The 16,539-nt window shown below is 49.8% G+C and overlaps 6 protein-coding genes and 1 long non-coding RNA gene across 7 annotated transcripts; 4 read left to right on the top strand and 3 right to left on the bottom strand.

Annotated features, from left to right (window-relative positions):
- The first annotated feature begins 5,301 nt into the window (after positions 1–5,301).
- Positions 5,302–5,751, top strand: LOC136790439 (histone H4). The gene has a single exon (XM_066994192.1). The coding sequence runs from the start codon at positions 5,345–5,347 to the stop codon at positions 5,654–5,656; it is 312 nt and encodes a 103-aa protein (XP_066850293.1). The 5' UTR covers positions 5,302–5,344; the 3' UTR covers positions 5,657–5,751.
- Positions 5,752–6,484: 733 nt separating this feature from the next.
- On the bottom strand, positions 6,485–7,096 carry LOC136790433 (histone H3). Its single transcript, XM_066994178.1, has one exon. The coding sequence runs from the start codon at positions 7,042–7,044 to the stop codon at positions 6,634–6,636; it is 411 nt and encodes a 136-aa protein (XP_066850279.1). The 5' UTR covers positions 7,045–7,096; the 3' UTR covers positions 6,485–6,633.
- Positions 7,097–7,961: 865 nt separating this feature from the next.
- On the top strand, positions 7,962–8,583 carry LOC136790432 (histone H3). Its single transcript, XM_066994173.1, has one exon. The coding sequence runs from the start codon at positions 8,006–8,008 to the stop codon at positions 8,414–8,416; it is 411 nt and encodes a 136-aa protein (XP_066850274.1). The 5' UTR covers positions 7,962–8,005; the 3' UTR covers positions 8,417–8,583.
- Positions 8,584–9,299: 716 nt separating this feature from the next.
- Positions 9,300–9,736, bottom strand: LOC136790437 (histone H4). Its single transcript, XM_066994189.1, has one exon. The coding sequence runs from the start codon at positions 9,704–9,706 to the stop codon at positions 9,395–9,397; it is 312 nt and encodes a 103-aa protein (XP_066850290.1). The 5' UTR covers positions 9,707–9,736; the 3' UTR covers positions 9,300–9,394.
- Positions 9,737–12,678: 2,942 nt separating this feature from the next.
- LOC106045814 (histone H2B 7-like) lies at positions 12,679–13,684 on the top strand. Its single transcript, XM_013196558.3, has one exon. The coding sequence runs from the start codon at positions 12,821–12,823 to the stop codon at positions 13,199–13,201; it is 381 nt and encodes a 126-aa protein (XP_013052012.1). The 5' UTR covers positions 12,679–12,820; the 3' UTR covers positions 13,202–13,684.
- A 703-nt stretch (positions 13,685–14,387) lies between these two features.
- On the bottom strand, positions 14,388–15,164 carry LOC106045810 (histone H1). Its single transcript, XM_013196545.3, has one exon. It carries the CDS (start codon positions 15,107–15,109, stop codon positions 14,453–14,455), a length of 657 nt encoding a protein of 218 aa, XP_013051999.3. The 5' UTR covers positions 15,110–15,164; the 3' UTR covers positions 14,388–14,452.
- Positions 15,165–15,214: 50 nt separating this feature from the next.
- Positions 15,215–16,482, top strand: LOC136790440 (uncharacterized). Its single transcript, XR_010830353.1, has 2 exons — positions 15,215–15,391; positions 15,980–16,482. It is a non-coding gene; the product is annotated as an uncharacterized lncRNA (long non-coding RNA).
- The last annotated feature ends 57 nt before the right edge of the window (positions 16,483–16,539 follow it).

A 16,539-nucleotide genomic window follows, 5' to 3' on the forward strand; every position in this document is an offset into this window, starting at 1 on the left:
AATATACTTTATACATAAGCATGTATAGCATAGCATAGGTGATGCCATCTCTCAGATAGCCTGGCCTCAAAGGGTGTTATTCGATCTGTAGTTACTTTATAGATCCCAGTAGTTACTTCATAGATATTTTTTCCATAAAGATAGTAAGCAAAATGATATCAAAAAAGAAACCATACTCAGTTGCAGAAACATTTACTAGTATGTAGACAAATAAGGAAAACAATGAAGGAATAAAAGAAAATTCACATTTTGGTTAACTTTACCACAGTGACAATAGTGCATGGAAAAATTCCTCAAATATTCTTTCCTTCAGAAAGATTTATTCATGCTTTTCTTAGCATGTATTTTCTTAGCTTGGTTGCTCTGTAACATGCATTCTTTGTGGATGGCAAAAAGATATAATCCAAATTCCCTTGCTTCTAAACAGTCTTCCATAGTTCTAGAGGAAGGTGTGATTTTTTAATATTTTTTTTCCAGCCTTTCACGAGGAGATGTTGCTTTGGGCTATGCTATTTACTAGGTATGTAGGTAAGTTAGAGAATTCCCCCAGTTCTAACAAAAAATAATGGAATGAATTGTCTGTTGTTGAGGGTAAGTCCACGGAATTGTGTAAACCTCATTTAATGCTATAACCAAGTGACAGTTTATACAAAGAATAAATACTCACACATAGATCTTAGAAGATAGATCATAGAATAAATACTCAATACATAGATCTTTTCATAGATTCCTCTCAAACCATTCACTCAGATATTTAGCTCCTTTAGTACCTTTCTGCAACCACACATAGCAAATCAAAATATAATCAGGTAGAAATATCTTACAAATCTGGTATAATGCAGAAACTGTCTGAATAATATCATCAGTACGTTTCTGTTTGTGAGCCCTTGAAAAGCAACCTGCTTCGACAGCAAAGGGGATGAAAACAAATTAATTGATATTACTAATTTCTCTGAGATATATGGTACAGGATTGATTGGTAAACAGGAAAGGAAATCATGTGACTTCATTCACTCAGTGATTTCAGTCAGTGCCTCTGAATTCAGGAAATCTGAATGGGAGGATTGGGGTCTGAAAGCCAATTTGTAGCTGCACAAGCACAGCAGGAAATCTGCCTTTGTAGCTAAAAAATAAACGCTCCGAGTGTATCCAACAGTAACACAAAAGGCAGATCGAGGTAATAAAACGCAGCTAACGCATCGTGCGTCTTTCTGTACGCTTGGCATCGTCGCAGGTTCTCCCTAGGATCGCTGTAGCACTGCCGGGCGAGGGGGGGTCGCGGTGCGGGGACCCTGCCCCGGGAGCGAGGACCCGGCCCCGGCCCGCCCCGCGCTGCAGCAATTTCTCGCCAATCCCGCCCGAGCAGGAGCTGCCCGCCCTCCTCCTCCTCTTCCTCCTCCTTCCCCTCCCTCCTTCCCCTCCTGTTCCTTGCCCCCCCGCCGCTCTCCTCCCCGGGTCGTTCTCATCTCAGTCACCTCCCGGCGGGGAAGGCGAGCGCCGAAGGGCGAGGGGGGGCAGCCCCCTTCCTCGCAGCAAAGGGAGCTGTTAAAAGCAGCCCGTGCTTTGAATGCTTCTCGTGTTTCTGGGATCGAGTGTTGGTCTTATTTAAACTGCATTTTCTTTGTATGGCGGCTGCTGCTCTGGGTAAACAGCCAAGGAGCACTCAGGGTTATCACCTTGCCCTGTTACAAAATATTGGTTTGATTCTGCAGCTGAGAGCAAACAACGCACCAATCTGCTCGATAAACTGCTTCTGTAAGGAGTCTGTCGTTGTTACAGCGTTTTCCCCCATGGTCATTCTGTATTAGAAAACTTGAAGTCTGACTGTACAGTGCAGAAACAACCATACCATAACAGACAGGCCATAGTGGAGAATTCTTTTCCTTTCCGGATGGCATTTCTATTAAGAAATAGTAGGAAGAAAGGCACTTCGTTAAGAATTTGACTTTTCAAGTCTGCACTCTGCATGTGAATGATACTGCTCTTTGATACATGGGGAAGAATTTCAGATAGAAACCAACTCCTTCCCTCCTGCTACAGATGCTGCAGCTTTTCTCTGTTTCTTTTACTTGCCCATGTGGTTTGTGAGAGAAACACAGAAATGCCTGCAAGAACCAGCAGGAAGTGTTCACAGTTATGCAAGCAGCTGCATTCTTCGGTATTTATTTCTGTAGAGGGGAGAGATGGATCCATCCTCAACTTTTCACTCACCACGTTCAGCTCTTCCTTCCTTGGAAAAAGACTAGGGAGACAGGGAGTCCATTTGTTCAAGGAAACCTGCAATGCTTAGATAGCTCTTTAGGCCTCTGTAACCTTTTGCTTGTTAACTAACTTTAGATGATAAAATAGACCTCACTGAAGTTGACAGATTTAACTAATGACATTATAAACAGTAAAGGAGATAAGTAAAACCATCTTCACCCAATAGTAGTCTATGTTCTGAAATTGTCCTAGTCTCAAGTAGGTCCTTGTATGGAAGCCATTTCAGACCCTTAAATCATCTTTATTACATTTCCCAGAACTTTCTTTTCCAATTCCACTACACTTTAAAAAATTATTTTAATTTGATATTGAACAAAAATGTACACAATACCTAAGGTGCATCTATTTTACAAAATGTTACAATGGTACAAAGATACAGTATGCTCTGGTTTGCTCTCTGTTGCTCTTCCAGTGATTCTTGACATTCAGATTATTCTTGTTTTGGTGCTTCTGAGCATTGAACAAATTATTTATTTAGTTACTTGTTAATTGTCTGCAGATGTGACAGGACTTTTTTATTCATCAATAATAAGTGCATGCATATATTTTTTTAAAATATCAAAACTTGTTTCATGCTGTAATAAGTTGTTGCATGCTGTCCCTCCCTATTGCACCTTTACCTTCTGGTTACATGTTACTTCCATGGCAGTAAGCTATCACAAATAAATAAATAAATAAATAAATAAGACAGGCCAGCACAGGTGTTTTTTTTAGCAAGACTTATAAAGCTCTGTCAGAAACGGACCCCATTATTCCTGGGATAGGAGCTGTCATGATCCCCACTGCACAAGGGTTTCTAGTTTCTACGTGGAGGGAAATGACTTTGAACACAGAAGCGGTGGTCTTCAGCACACAGATGCAGGTAGAGCCCAGAGGCAAATTCACACCTGAGAAGAAATGCTGCTCTGCACTTGGATAGGCAGAACCATAGGGAGCTATCAGTCCAGATGCCAGGTCCAACAGGTTAGTCCACCTGAAGGAAAACAGACATGAGGGCTAAGCTGACCAAAACTTAGACAAACCAGCAGTAATCTAGAAGCATATTGAGCTGCCAGGCTCAAACTGCAGGATTCTCCTTTATATTGATGTGTAGTCACCAGCTTTGCCGATAGACCTGTCTTCAGTTTCATGGAAGATGACCTGGGCAGAGACTGACATTTTCAATGCTCCACATTTGTGGGGTGAGCTCCTTTCTAATAACAACTAAACACATTTCCTCAACACCCCAAGGAGAGTAGATATTCGGAAAAAAAAAAATGTTGAAATTCACATTATTTCAGCAGTCTTCCCCTGAAGTGTTGGTTGTCTTTTGGGAAGGTCAGAAGTATTAGTGGGAATGGCAAGGTGTGTGATTGAAAGCTGATGCAGAAGGGAAGAGGAGTGCTATGATCTGCTATGACATACAGGAGCAGAGTTACTGTATCTCTCCTTTCCTGCCCTCTCCCAGCCTGTTTCAACTGTTTTCCCTGGGTGCCTTGCCACATCTGAGAGACAGCTAAAGCCTCTTCCAACTGACGCTGCCTGATCAGGAAGAGGAGAACAGAACTGATTACCCTCCCCATTCTGTGCTGACTAACAGGGAAAGCTGACCTATAAAAATGACGAATAGGTAGTTCATAGCTTAATAACAACTTGTTGGGGTCTATGAGTACCAAACTCCATACGAAAGAACCACCAGAGTGAAGGGTAAACACTGGGCATGGAATACAAGACCAATATGTCACATTAGGAAATATTTAATCCATCCACGAAAGTTTAATACTCCATTTACTGATAGAACTTAATTGGGGAAGATACTAATAATATAAAATAACACTGCTAACTTCTCAAACTTTATGGAAGTCCTGAGAAGAAAGACCCCAGAAAATCTAGGGAATGTGAGAAAAATTATTCAGTCTCATGCTACATGGTTTAACAAAACTGATACAATTTCATTGCTTTTCATAGTACTCTTACACTAGAACAGGAAAATGTGAGAAACACTGAGAAGCCTAGTATTGGCTAATATATGGTTAAGTTCAAGGAAAAGGGATGAAAAAAGACAAAAAGGGAAATACAAATACAGTATCTGAAAGGAAAAGAGTCATGAAATTAACAAGAAAAACAAACAATTTATGATAAAGATTATAGAAGTGGAGACCCTTTAGGGAAAAACACAGTAAATATATAGATACATACCCAAACATGGGATATATGGAGACCTTAATACTGTAACTAACCAGGCCTGACAGAGAATAGTATTGGAAAGAAATAAACGGTATGTTGTCAACGTCCGGAATACAAGTTAATCGATGATTTCTCAAGAACACAGGACAATACCCCTAAATGTATATTCCCAGTAAGTATAGCTAGGAAGATAGAGGGCCAAAGTAACACAGCATGTGTGCGCACTCGGGGCCCGGCGGCTCCGCACCGCCGTGCCCTCAGCCGACGGCGCCGCAGCCGCTGCGTGCTGCCAGGGGACCCCCGAGAGAACCCGCGTCCCCTGCGGCGGGACAGCCCGAAACGCAGCGCTGCCGGAACCTCTCCGGACCCCTCAATGGAGCAGCAACGACGAAGGGAAGAACACCGCAGGCCGAAGCTACATCGAGTCAATAACGGGAATTTTTAACCCGAGCGCGCCCGCAGCTCCCCCCGGTCGGGGCCCTTTGTGTGAGCGCCGCGAAATGGCGGCGGTGGCGGAGCGCGGGCGGGGGGAGCGGCGCCGCCGCCGCCGCCGCCATTGGCTGGAATTTGCTGCAGAGCCGCGGCCGCGGGGCCCGGCTCCCCGCCGGCTGCGGGTAACGCAAGGCGGGCACCGGGAGACTGGGACGGGCCGAGCGGCAGAAGGGTCCCCGCCGCGACCGGGCCGGGCCGGGCCGGGCCGAACCGAGCCGAGGCGGCGGCGGCGGGGCCGTCGCGTCCCGGGGCCGCCGCGCGGCGCCCGCCCCCTCTCGCAGGCGCCCCGGGGCGGAGGCGCGGAGGAGAGCCCGCCCCTGCCCTGCCCCGCCGCAGTCCTCAACCAGGTCGGACCGCCGGCAATATAGGCGAGCGCGGGCGGCCGTTCCCGCCACTCGCTGTTGAGGCAGATCGCGGCGGCAGCATGTCTGGGAGAGGCAAGGGCGGGAAGGGGCTCGGCAAGGGGGGCGCCAAGCGGCACCGCAAGGTGCTGCGCGACAACATCCAGGGCATCACCAAGCCGGCCATCCGGCGCCTGGCGCGGCGCGGCGGCGTCAAGCGCATCTCGGGGCTCATCTACGAGGAGACGCGCGGCGTGCTCAAGGTGTTCCTGGAGAACGTGATCCGCGACGCCGTCACCTACACCGAGCACGCCAAGCGCAAGACGGTCACGGCCATGGACGTGGTCTACGCTCTCAAGCGCCAGGGACGCACCCTCTACGGCTTCGGCGGCTAAACTCGTCGTAGGTTAGGACTCGCTTTTACCAAACACAAAGGCTCTTTTCAGAGCCACCCAAGCTTTCAAGAGAAGGGCGTTAATCACTGCTCTAACATGTATTTTTTGTAGTGTCGTGATAAACTATATCGGGGAGGAAGGGAGAGTAGTTGGGTTTTCCTGTCTTTGTCCGGGACCATCCCCCCCATCGTCAGCGCCACGGCCTTTATCCCCCATCCGTTTTAAGCAGCAGGAAAGCTTGCACTCAGGGATGGGGAGTTGCCTTTCTTAAACTCTCCAGCAACGAATGCGCGGGGAACGGTTGGAAGGCTTCACTCGAGGGAAAAATTCCTCGGCTCCAGCTCTGTTCTCTACCGGCAGCCACTTCCCCTCTCCCAACGGTCCGACATGGGGTGGGGGCGGTGAGGGAAGGAAAACCAGGGTGTGGTGGGGCAAGCTCTAGTGTGAGAGCCGTGTCTCTGCTACCGCCTTCAGAGCAGCAGCCTCAAGCGGGAGGCTCAAGAAATGGCGGGGCTCCGTTTCCTCCCGTTGGGTCAGTCCGTTCTCTAGGCGGGGATGCGGGTGGACAAGAAGCGGCCACCATCTCTTGTGGGGCCCCAGGGACAGGGGAGGAAGGAAGAGGCACGCCCTGCGCGAAAGCAGCTTCGCTTACTGCCCTCCTCCCGCTCGCAGCCTGAAAGGATGCCGCTCTCCGGGCTCGTCTCCCGCTCTCCCTCCCTTCTCCCCCTCCATCCCCCCCCGGGCGGCTTGAAATAAAGAACCAAGGAGCGCCCTCTACCACACAAGGGGGAGGGGCTCGACCTAAACACAGCTTGCTTTTCACATCCCTCCCAGCGCCTTTATTTCCGACCGCCGGCAAAGAGCCCTTGCACACATCATCGCGCGCCTGCCACGAAAACGGAGATTCAGCTCTCTCTGGTGGGCGTGTGGTGGCTCTTAAAAGAGCCTTTGGGTTTGGTGGTCACGGCGCAGGAGCCTCAGGCGCGCTCCCCGCGGATGCGGCGGGCGAGCTGGATGTCCTTGGGCATGATGGTGACGCGCTTGGCGTGGATGGCGCACAGGTTGGTGTCCTCGAAGAGCCCCACCAGGTAGGCCTCGCTCGCCTCCTGCAGCGCCATCACGGCCGAGCTCTGGAAGCGCAGGTCGGTCTTGAAGTCCTGCGCGATCTCGCGCACCAGCCGCTGGAAGGGCAGCTTGCGGATCAGCAGCTCCGTCGACTTCTGGTAGCGCCGGATCTCGCGCAGCGCCACCGTGCCGGGCCGGTAGCGGTGCGGCTTCTTCACGCCGCCCGTGGCCGGCGCGCTCTTGCGGGCCGCCTTGGTGGCCAGCTGCTTGCGGGGCGCCTTCCCGCCCGTCGACTTACGCGCCGTCTGCTTCGTGCGCGCCATCCCGCAGCGTCCTCCTCAGCGCCTGACAAAGCCGCACAAGGCGAGCAGTGAGGTCCGACCCTGCCCGACCCCCTTTTATACCTCTCGCTTCCTCTCCATTGGCTGACGGAAAGGACCGATCTCATTGGGCCATTTTGAAAATCCCGCGTTAACCCTATTGTGTTCCGGCTAATGCTCTTTAATCGTTAAATCCTAGGCTTCGTCTTTTCGTCTTTTGTTCTTTCAGAAACATTTCTCTTAAACTATTTCTCTTTATTATTGGTCACGCTCAAAGTTAGATAATGTTCTAATGTTCCTCATCTAACTTTTGGAAGAAGTCTGCTACCGAAGAGCAGTAAAAATATCCTTACAGAGTAAAGCAGAGGGCGTATATTTATTTATTTACTTATTTAAAATTTTTTTGCTATATTTATATTGCACAAGCCTTTAAGCAGATAAACACGTAACCTAATCCAGGTTTACAAGACAGGAAATCAATGCTTTTTCATTTCTATATTGAAAAATTGAAGTAATAAATACCTTACTGTCTTCCGTTTTGTTGTTACGGCTAAGAAAGTTTTTCCTAACCAATCGAGTTTTATTTGAATTTTAACAACAAATATTTTTATCCTAGTGCATGGTTCTTGCACTAAATGCATTAGATGTTTCCTTGCCATGTACACAAATATACAATAACGACAATTCACACACACAGAAGTAAATATTAGAAAAAGGAAGAAAAAAATCCTTCCTACTAGGCAAGGAAATAGATGTTGAAAAAAGGACGAATGGCTCTGTTTAGAAATGGATGGGACCGAGCGCATCTTCACCGCACCGTGAGGCTTGAGAAATGCTCCGAGTTAACCAATCACATGCATCGCTTGTCGGCCAATCCCAGGCGAGGAGGAGGGGACAGCTGCTATAAATAGGAGCCGGCACGGAGCGCTGTTCCTTTTTCGAAGAAAAGGCTCCAAGATCGGAAATGGCGCGCACGAAGCAGACGGCGCGTAAGTCGACGGGCGGGAAGGCGCCCCGCAAGCAGCTGGCCACCAAGGCGGCCCGCAAGAGCGCGCCGGCCACGGGCGGCGTGAAGAAGCCGCACCGCTACCGGCCCGGCACGGTGGCGCTGCGCGAGATCCGGCGCTACCAGAAGTCGACGGAGCTGCTGATCCGCAAGCTGCCCTTCCAGCGGCTGGTGCGCGAGATCGCGCAGGACTTCAAGACCGACCTGCGCTTCCAGAGCTCGGCCGTGATGGCGCTGCAGGAGGCGAGCGAGGCCTACCTGGTGGGGCTCTTCGAGGACACCAACCTGTGCGCCATCCACGCCAAGCGCGTCACCATCATGCCCAAGGACATCCAGCTCGCCCGCCGCATCCGCGGGGAGCGCGCCTGAGGCTCCTGCGCCGTGACCACCAAACCCAAAGGCTCTTTTAAGAGCCACCACACGCCCACCAGAGAGAGCTGAATCTCCGTTTTCGTGGCAGGCGCGCGATGATGTGTGCAAGGGCTCTTTTCCGGCGGTCGGAAATAAAGGCGCTGGGAGGGATGTGGAAGGCAAGCTGTGTTTAGGTCGAGCCCCTCCCCCTTGTGTGGTAGAGGGCGCTCCTTGGTTCTTTATTTCAAGCCGCCCGGGGGGGGGATGGAGGGGGAGAAGGTAGGGAGAGCGGGAGACGAGCCCGGACAGCGGCATCCTTTCAGGCTGCGAGCGGGAGGAGGGCAGTAAGCGAAGCTGCTTTCGCGCAGGGCGTGCCTCTTCCTTCCTCCCCTGTCCCTGGGGCCCCACAAGAGATGGTGGCCGCTTCTTGTCCACCCGCATCCCCGCCTAGAGAACGGACTGAGCCAACGGGAGGAAACGCAGCCCCGCCATTTCTTGAGCCTCCCGCTTGAGGCTGCTGCTCTGAAGGCGGTAGCAGAGACACGGCTCTCACACTAGAGCTTGCCCCACCACACCCTGGTTTTCCTTCCCTCACCGCCCCCACCCCATGTCGGACCGTTGGGAGAGGGGAAGCGGCTGCCGGTGGAGAACAGAGCTGGAGCCGAGGAATTTTTCCCTCGAGTGAAGCCTTCCAACCGTTCCCCGCGCATTCGTTGCTGTAGAGTTTAAGAAAGGCAACTCCCCATCCCTGAGTGCAAGCTTTCCTGCTGCTTAAAACGGAGGGGGGATAAAGACCGGGGCGTTGATGATGGGGGGGATGGTCCCGGACAAAGACAGGAAAACCCAACTACTCTCTCTTCCTCCCCGATATAGTTTATCACGACACTACAAAAAATACATGTTAGAGCAGTGATTAACGCCCTTCTCTTGAAAGCTTGGGTGGCTCTGAAAAGAGCCTTTGTGTTTGGTAAAAGCGTGTCCTAACCTACGACGAGTTTAGCCGCCGAAGCCGTAGAGGGTGCGTCCCTGGCGCTTGAGGGCGTAGACCACGTCCATGGCCGTGACCGTCTTGCGCTTGGCGTGCTCGGTGTAGGTGACGGCGTCGCGGATCACGTTCTCCAGGAACACCTTGAGCACGCCGCGCGTCTCCTCGTAGATGAGCCCCGAGATGCGCTTGACGCCGCCGCGCCGCGCCAGGCGCCGGATGGCCGGCTTGGTGATGCCCTGGATGTTGTCGCGCAGCACCTTGCGGTGCCGCTTGGCGCCCCCCTTGCCGAGCCCCTTCCCGCCCTTGCCTCTCCCAGACATGCTGCCGCCGCGATCTGCCTCAACAGCGAGTGGCGGGAACGGCCGCCCGCGCTCGCCTATATTGCCGGTGGTCCGACCTGGTTGAGGACTGCGGCGGGGCAGGGCAGGGGCGGGCTCTCCTCCGCGCCTCCGCCCCGGGGCGCCTGCGAGAGGGGGCGGGCGCCGCGTGTCGGCCCCGGGACGCGACGGCCCCGCCGCCGCCGCCTCGGCTCAGTTCGGCCCGGCCCGGCCCGGCCCGGTCGCGGCGGGGACCCTTCTGCCGCTCGGCCCGTTCCAGTCTCCCGGTGCCCGCCTTGCGTTACCCGCAGCCGGCGGGGAGCCGGGCCCCGCGGCCGCGGCTCTGCAGCAAATTCCAGCCAATGGCGGCGGCGGCGGCGCCGCTCCCCCCGCCCGCGCTCCGCCACCGCCGCCATTTCGCGGCGCTCACACAAAGGGCCCCGACCGGGGCTAGAAGGCGGGGGTGTGTGGGGGGGGGAGGTGCGGCCGCTTTCGGGTTAAAACCTCATCGTTTTCTAAGGAGAGTCGCCTTTTCTTATTTTTATTTTCGGGGTGCGTGTACGTTCTTGTGTGCCTGTGTGTCGGGGAGTTATCTGCTTTGTATCTGCCACATCTGTGTATGATGAAACTCGGCTCTTGTTTGCTCTTACGGGACTGTTGTGCTGGTGATGGAACAGGTTTGTGTTTGAAGTTAATGTACCCATGGAAATATATACATTCCTTCGAAATCTTTTAAGAATGTGTCACTCTTTGCTCACTTTCATGGTCATACTCTTGCCAAATAGCTACACACTGTTGATACATAGTATCGCCAAGTATTCCCTTTGCTTTTTTTCTTCATTTTTGTGCTTTCTGAGCAGAAAGCACAATATATTTTTTAACTGCAGTTATACAGCTGCATTGACAGGGAAGCGCACGTGATTTTAAAGACTTGCATCATCTTAATCATTTTTAGAAAACTAAAGTGTTCAAACTTTATTTAACTCTGAAAATGGAGGACAAATTCCCCCTCCCTCTTCACCTTTTCTGTCATCTTATGTCTTTCTCAGTGCAGAAATGCTCTAGAAATATGGCTCATCTATTTACTCATTCTTTAAATAGCTATAAGGTCTTTAGATGATAGTGACAGTCAACAGCTAATAAAGATAGAAAACTTGCAGCTATAGATGACAACATATAAAAAATATAACACATGGTTTATATTTCAATCTGAACATCTAAAACAACCATAGTAACTGTCAATATCCTTAAAAACAGACATCTTAGATGTTGTTCTAAGGTGTTTTGAGCCATTTTGAAATTATATGGAATGTTTGTTCAGAAATGTTTATGAAATGTTGTTCTACTTTTGCTCTTTCAGAACATTGCAACAAAATGTTTTGTGGAGACAAAACCAGAGATTTTAGGGCTACACTGCCACCAGAGTGGCATGTCAGGTTCTGAACTTTCCCCACTTGTTCCTTCTGAGGGGAGTTAGGGGGTGGGAGGGGTGGGCGTTAAAGCTGAGAGCCTGAGCATCACAGAAACAGGTTGAAGCTTCTCTCCTCGCTTCAAAGTTCAGCACAGCAAAACCTCCAGACATCCTGGCTCCCTGTCTTCAGACAGCACTGCTTTGGACATAGGCTGGAAATCTTTGTGCATCCAGAATTCTGCACAGCAGGGTAAAAGGCAAAAAGCAGAACCAGTAACACTCTGGTAAGGTAACAGAATGTTGTGTTGTTGCACCAGAATGTTTCCCGCTATCCTGACAAACCTTGAGAGATGAGTTTTGTTATGATTTTAGCAGTCTAATCCTTTCTAATCTACCCTTAGCTATGCCAGACAGGTTTCTTCTGTAGGTCTATAAATCAATTTGTCTGATACCAAGAAAGTCTAGGCTTTGAATGGCCCTTAAAGGTTCCAAAAAGAAAAAATATATATCATTTTTATGTACTATGTAGCCCTAGTTCCATCCAACCAAAAAATTAATTTAATTTCTTTAAAAGTGGTTTGTAACAGTAATTAACTCATAAATTAATTAAAATTGTAATTTATAATGTTGCTACATTATATTTTAATTTTAAAAATCATAAATACTCCTTTTCTGAATATATAGAGTACTGCTGTAACACCGAACACTTTCTCTATCATAATGCATATATGTCATCAAATTAGGAATCTTAATATCATAAAATAATTCAGTCTGTTTAAACAACTTTATTTTCCTCTTTTGCAGTGAAGTTAACTCAACAAGAAAGCAGCTTGAATTTCTGATTCATGATAAATTTAAAGCTTAATCCTAAATCCAGGTTTCAATTTTATTACTAGGAATACCTTTGGTTTTGAAAGAAATTAGTCCAATATTTATTACAATTCAAAAAAGTCCACGTTCTTTCAATTTACAAATTAAATCAGAGCTTTAATCTCATTTAACATTCTGAAAAATGAGCCATGATGTGAGGGCCACACGTTTCAAACACTACTAACAATGACTATTATTCCAGAGCCTGTATACCTTTTCAGGTTGTATTTAATTTATGGTTGTTAAAAATACAGGTTATTAATGAAATATTCAGGTATACTTCTTTTTGAAGAGGAAAAAAAAAAAAGTAGTGAATAACTTGGAAGATATTTTATTTTATTTTATTTTATTTTATTTTATTTTATTTTATTTTATTTTATTTTACTTTACTTTACTTTACTTTACTTTATTTTACTTTATTTTATTTTATTTTACTTTATTTTACTTTATTTTATTTTTCTCTTCCTGGAGATAACCGATAACCATGGTCTTTGTATGCGCAGACCGACCACTGGGGGCAGCTGGGGGCTGTTCCCAGACGCCCCCCCAGGCGGCGCGCTTCCAGACAGCACAGGACGAGCTCTGCCGTAGAACGATGCGATTGAAAGAGCTGACCGTGATTGGTTGACGGGATTTGAATTATTAACCAATAGCAGCATGGGATTTGCCATGGACCAATTACAAAGGCGTTCGTACGAGGAGAGACGTCATTGGCTCCGTTATCCAATGGAGGCGCTGATAGCTAGAGCCAGCGATTTGCATAGGGCCCCTATAAATAGGAGAGAACTCCCACCAGCCGCCACTCCGAGCTGTGCAGGGACGGGGGAGCATTCACCATGCCTGAGCCGGCCAAGTCCGCGCCCGCGCCCAAGAAGGGCTCCAAGAAAGCCGTCACCAAGACACAGAAGAAGGGCGACAAGAAAAGAAAGAGAGCCCGCAAGGAGAGCTACTCCATCTACGTGTACAAGGTGCTGAAGCAGGTGCACCCTGACACGGGCATCTCGTCCAAGGCCATGGGCATCATGAACTCCTTCGTCAACGACATCTTTGAGCGCATCGCCGGCGAGGCGTCGCGCCTGGCGCACTACAACAAGCGCTCGACCATCACCTCGCGGGAGATCCAGACGGCCGTGCGGCTCCTGCTGCCCGGCGAGCTGGCCAAGCACGCCGTCTCCGAGGGCACCAAGGCGGTCACCAAGTATACCAGCTCCAAGTAGAGCGCCGCGGATCCTGTTTTTAACCCAAAGGCTCTTTTCAGAGCCACCAACTTACTCGAGTAAAAGGGCTGCATTGCTGGTTTTTCTGGGAGGTGCACAATAGGCTTTTGACGTACTTAAGCTCTTAGGGTAGGTGAAGTTAACCACTTAATTTTGAAGAGGTAAAGTTCTGAGTATAGGTAAGGACTAAGCTTCTACTAGACATACTGAATAACATTTGATTAGCTGAAGTAGCTGTACGCTATTGATTTGGGCACCTTATGAAGCAGTTTTCTTGTTTTGCTAGCTCTTCGAACTCAGAGTTCTCAGGGAAGGTCGTAAGTACTTCTTCATTTACATTGTTGCGGTAATTGCTCTACTTTCTAAGGATTTGTACTTTTAAGTGTTACTGCAATTAGGAAATCCTAGTTGATGCTGTAGTTTGCTTTATGTACCCTACAAATGTTCACTCATAAAATAAAAATCCTATTTTTATCTATTTCAGTCACGAATAAGTGTGCAAATCACTTACTGAAACAGGTTTTCCAGCCGTTCCTTTTTACTCCATATGTTACAGCGCGCCCTCCTTACTTCTCCCTCCCCTCTTTACTACCGAAGGGGAGGAATTTTTCATCACCCTTGTTTTACATCCGACAGCGCCCGATCTCGCGCTGCACCTGGCTCGCTCTAAAACAAAGTTCTCGGGGCGAGCTGGGGGCAGGCGGCGCTGCGCGGGACGAGGAGCGCTGCGGGAGGCCAGCCCCGCCCGCCCGCCCCCGGTGCGGTAAGGCCGAGGTTCCCCCCCCCGGGGGGGGGCCGCGGCTCCTCCGCGGGGAGGTGGGGGGGGCTCACGGCGGGGCGGGGCCGGCGGGGGGCAGGACCAGGCGGGGCCAATCCCGCCCCAGCGCGGGACTTTTGAACTCCCCCCGGGCTGCCCGGGAAGCGCCGCGCCCCGCCCGGGGGGACCCGCGGCTGCCGCGCTCCGGCTGCGCCCATCGGGGCGGGGCGGGGGTGGAGGGGGGGGGGAGGCGGGGCCGCGGCGCTGCTGTCGCGGGGCTCCCGAATTAGACGTCAGGAATCGCTTCCTCTTTAAGGGAGCCCTTATCGGCCGCGCAGGTTGGAGCCGATGCGCCCCAATCCGTGCCCTGTCAAGATTTGTTTCTGCTGCTGCGGCTAGCGTAGCGCTCCAGCTCTTTCTGGGAACAAGTGGGTGGCTCTTAAAAGAGCCTTTGGGTTTATTTAAATGAGTAGACTAATTTCTTCTCAGTCGTTTTACTTCTTTTTGGGCGCTGCCTTCTTAGCTTTGGCTGCCTTAGGCTTGGCCGCCTTGGGCTTGGCAGCTTTGGGCTTCACCGCCTTCGCCTTGGCCGGGCTCTTCACTGCCTTCTTGGGGCGGCCAGCCTTGGCGGCCTTCTTGGGGCTCTTGGCAGCCTTCTTGGTGGCAGCAGCCGCCGGCTTCTTGGCTTTCTTGGGGCTCTTCTTAACTGCCGCCGCCTTCTTAGGCTTTTTGGCAGCGCTGGCTGGCTTCTTGGCCGCCGGCTTCTTGGGCTTGGCCGCTGGCTTCTTTTTAGTTGTCTTCTCTTTCACCTCGCCCGGCTTCTTGTTCAGCTTGAAAGACCCGGAGGCGCCGGTGCCCTTGGTCTGCACCAGGGTGCCCTTGCCGACGAGGCTCTTGAGCCCCAGCTTGATGCGGCTGTTGTTCTTCTCCACGTCGTAGCCGCCGGCGGCCAGCGCCTTCTTGAGCGCGGCGAGGGAGAGCCCCTTGCGCTCCTTGGAGGCGGCCACGGCCTTGGTGATCAGCTCGGTGACGCTGGGGCCCGCGGGCTTGCGCGCCTTGGAGCCGCCCGCCGCCTTCTTCGGCTTCTTGCCGGCGGCTTTCGCCCCGGGAGCGGAGACAGCGGGAGCGGCAACAGGCGCGGTCTCCGACATGGTGGCAGCCGTCGTCCACGAATCAGGGGAAACCACTGGGCCTGGAGCAAGTCGGTGGCCTCGTATTTATAGAGAGGAGCCGCGCGGTGATTGGTGCGTTGCAGAGCCCGCCCCGCTGCACGGCAGAAAGGTCCCTTCTCCCCGCTCATTTTGTGTTTCTTAGGAGTCAAAAAAGCGTCTTTTTTCGAGAATTTATGCCACCGAATCGCCCCAGCTCGCAGCGGCGTGGAAAAGAAAGACTGTTGTTCCCCTGGGCAAAGTTTCCCTTCGAAGAGGCAAAGGGTGAGTTAAAAAAGAGCCGATAAACCCTGAGTCCTGGACCTGGACAGACCTCGGGAGACAGAAACTTTTGTTTTTCCTTCCAAATAAAATCTGCGTCGTGGGCAACTAAATCTCCAGAGTAATTAATTATTATTCTTTAAAGGGTCTTCTCTTAATCTGAACTGAAAACTAGGGATTTGAATCGATATTTTCACCGCAAATTGATTTCAAAGAGGAGGAAGTAACACAGACTCATCTTGAGCACTGAATATGGATTAGAAATTAGCTTCTTTGTCCAAAATCCTTTACCCCTTTAAAAATAATTAAAATAAATTAAATTAGTGCATTATGCAACAAGGCGAGAAGCAGATTAAAGTCTCTTGAAGGACTTTCTCTGCCCCAGAAGGAGATGACTTTTTATAGCATAGCAGCTTGTACTGTGTTGCTCTGTGTGCACAATGCAGACATGGTTCCCTATTGCTGCTTTACAGAAATATTTATTCTTAATAAAGTACGTGGCATCAGAACTTCAAACAGCCAGTTGTTATTAACAATTATAACCGATACCCTGACAATTTATAATTCAGTTTTGTTTTCATTTTGATCCAGTTTGATTGGTGAAAATCTGAGTCATCATTGTCTGGGGAGACACTGCTGCAGATGATTTTCCATTCTTCTGAACTGTAAAACTTTCTCAAGTCGTTCTTTACATCTCTCCTTCCAGAGAAGATGGCTAAACATTACATTTTTACTGTACAGTGACTGATTCCTATGCTGGAAGTAATATTAATAACAACATCTGATTGATGCATCTGTTGTTCTAAAGCGAGTGGCTGCTAACAAGAGGGGGAATTCTCCACGTGCACTTTATCAAGACCATAAAATAAACACATTTTATTTCTTATTATCAGAAGATGCTTGTTTTAATTCCCTATGCTCTTTTCATTATTGTCCACAACCCTTTGTTTTTCCAAAGACCGCCCATAAGCTGTTCTTTACCTCTTGCTGTTGTTGTAACTGTCAGTGGTGCTAAAATTTAGCATCGCTTTGATTCATGTAATTTCTTACGTTTTCAAATGGATAAATATTAAAATGTGTTTACTGACCTATGACCACTGATTTTTGTTTGTTTCAATATCTTTATTGTAATGTTCAGTGCTCTGTATAAG

Source organism: Anser cygnoides, chromosome 1 (genome assembly GCF_040182565.1).
Source record: "Anser cygnoides isolate HZ-2024a breed goose chromosome 1, Taihu_goose_T2T_genome, whole genome shotgun sequence".
NCBI classification, from domain to species: Eukaryota; Metazoa; Chordata; class Aves; order Anseriformes; family Anatidae; genus Anser; species Anser cygnoides.

Excerpts from the sequence above, each read along its gene's own strand:
- LOC136790437 (XM_066994189.1), bottom strand. The coding sequence starts at position 9,706 with ATGTCTGGGAGAGGCAAGGGCGGGAAGGGGCTCGGCAAGGGGGGCGCC.
- LOC136790432 (XM_066994173.1), top strand. The coding sequence starts at position 8,006 with ATGGCGCGCACGAAGCAGACGGCGCGTAAGTCGACGGGCGGGAAGGCG.
- LOC136790439 (XM_066994192.1), top strand. The coding sequence starts at position 5,345 with ATGTCTGGGAGAGGCAAGGGCGGGAAGGGGCTCGGCAAGGGGGGCGCC.
- LOC106045810 (XM_013196545.3), bottom strand. The coding sequence starts at position 15,109 with ATGTCGGAGACCGCGCCTGTTGCCGCTCCCGCTGTCTCCGCTCCCGGG.
- LOC136790433 (XM_066994178.1), bottom strand. The coding sequence starts at position 7,044 with ATGGCGCGCACGAAGCAGACGGCGCGTAAGTCGACGGGCGGGAAGGCG.
- LOC106045814 (XM_013196558.3), top strand. The coding sequence starts at position 12,821 with ATGCCTGAGCCGGCCAAGTCCGCGCCCGCGCCCAAGAAGGGCTCCAAG.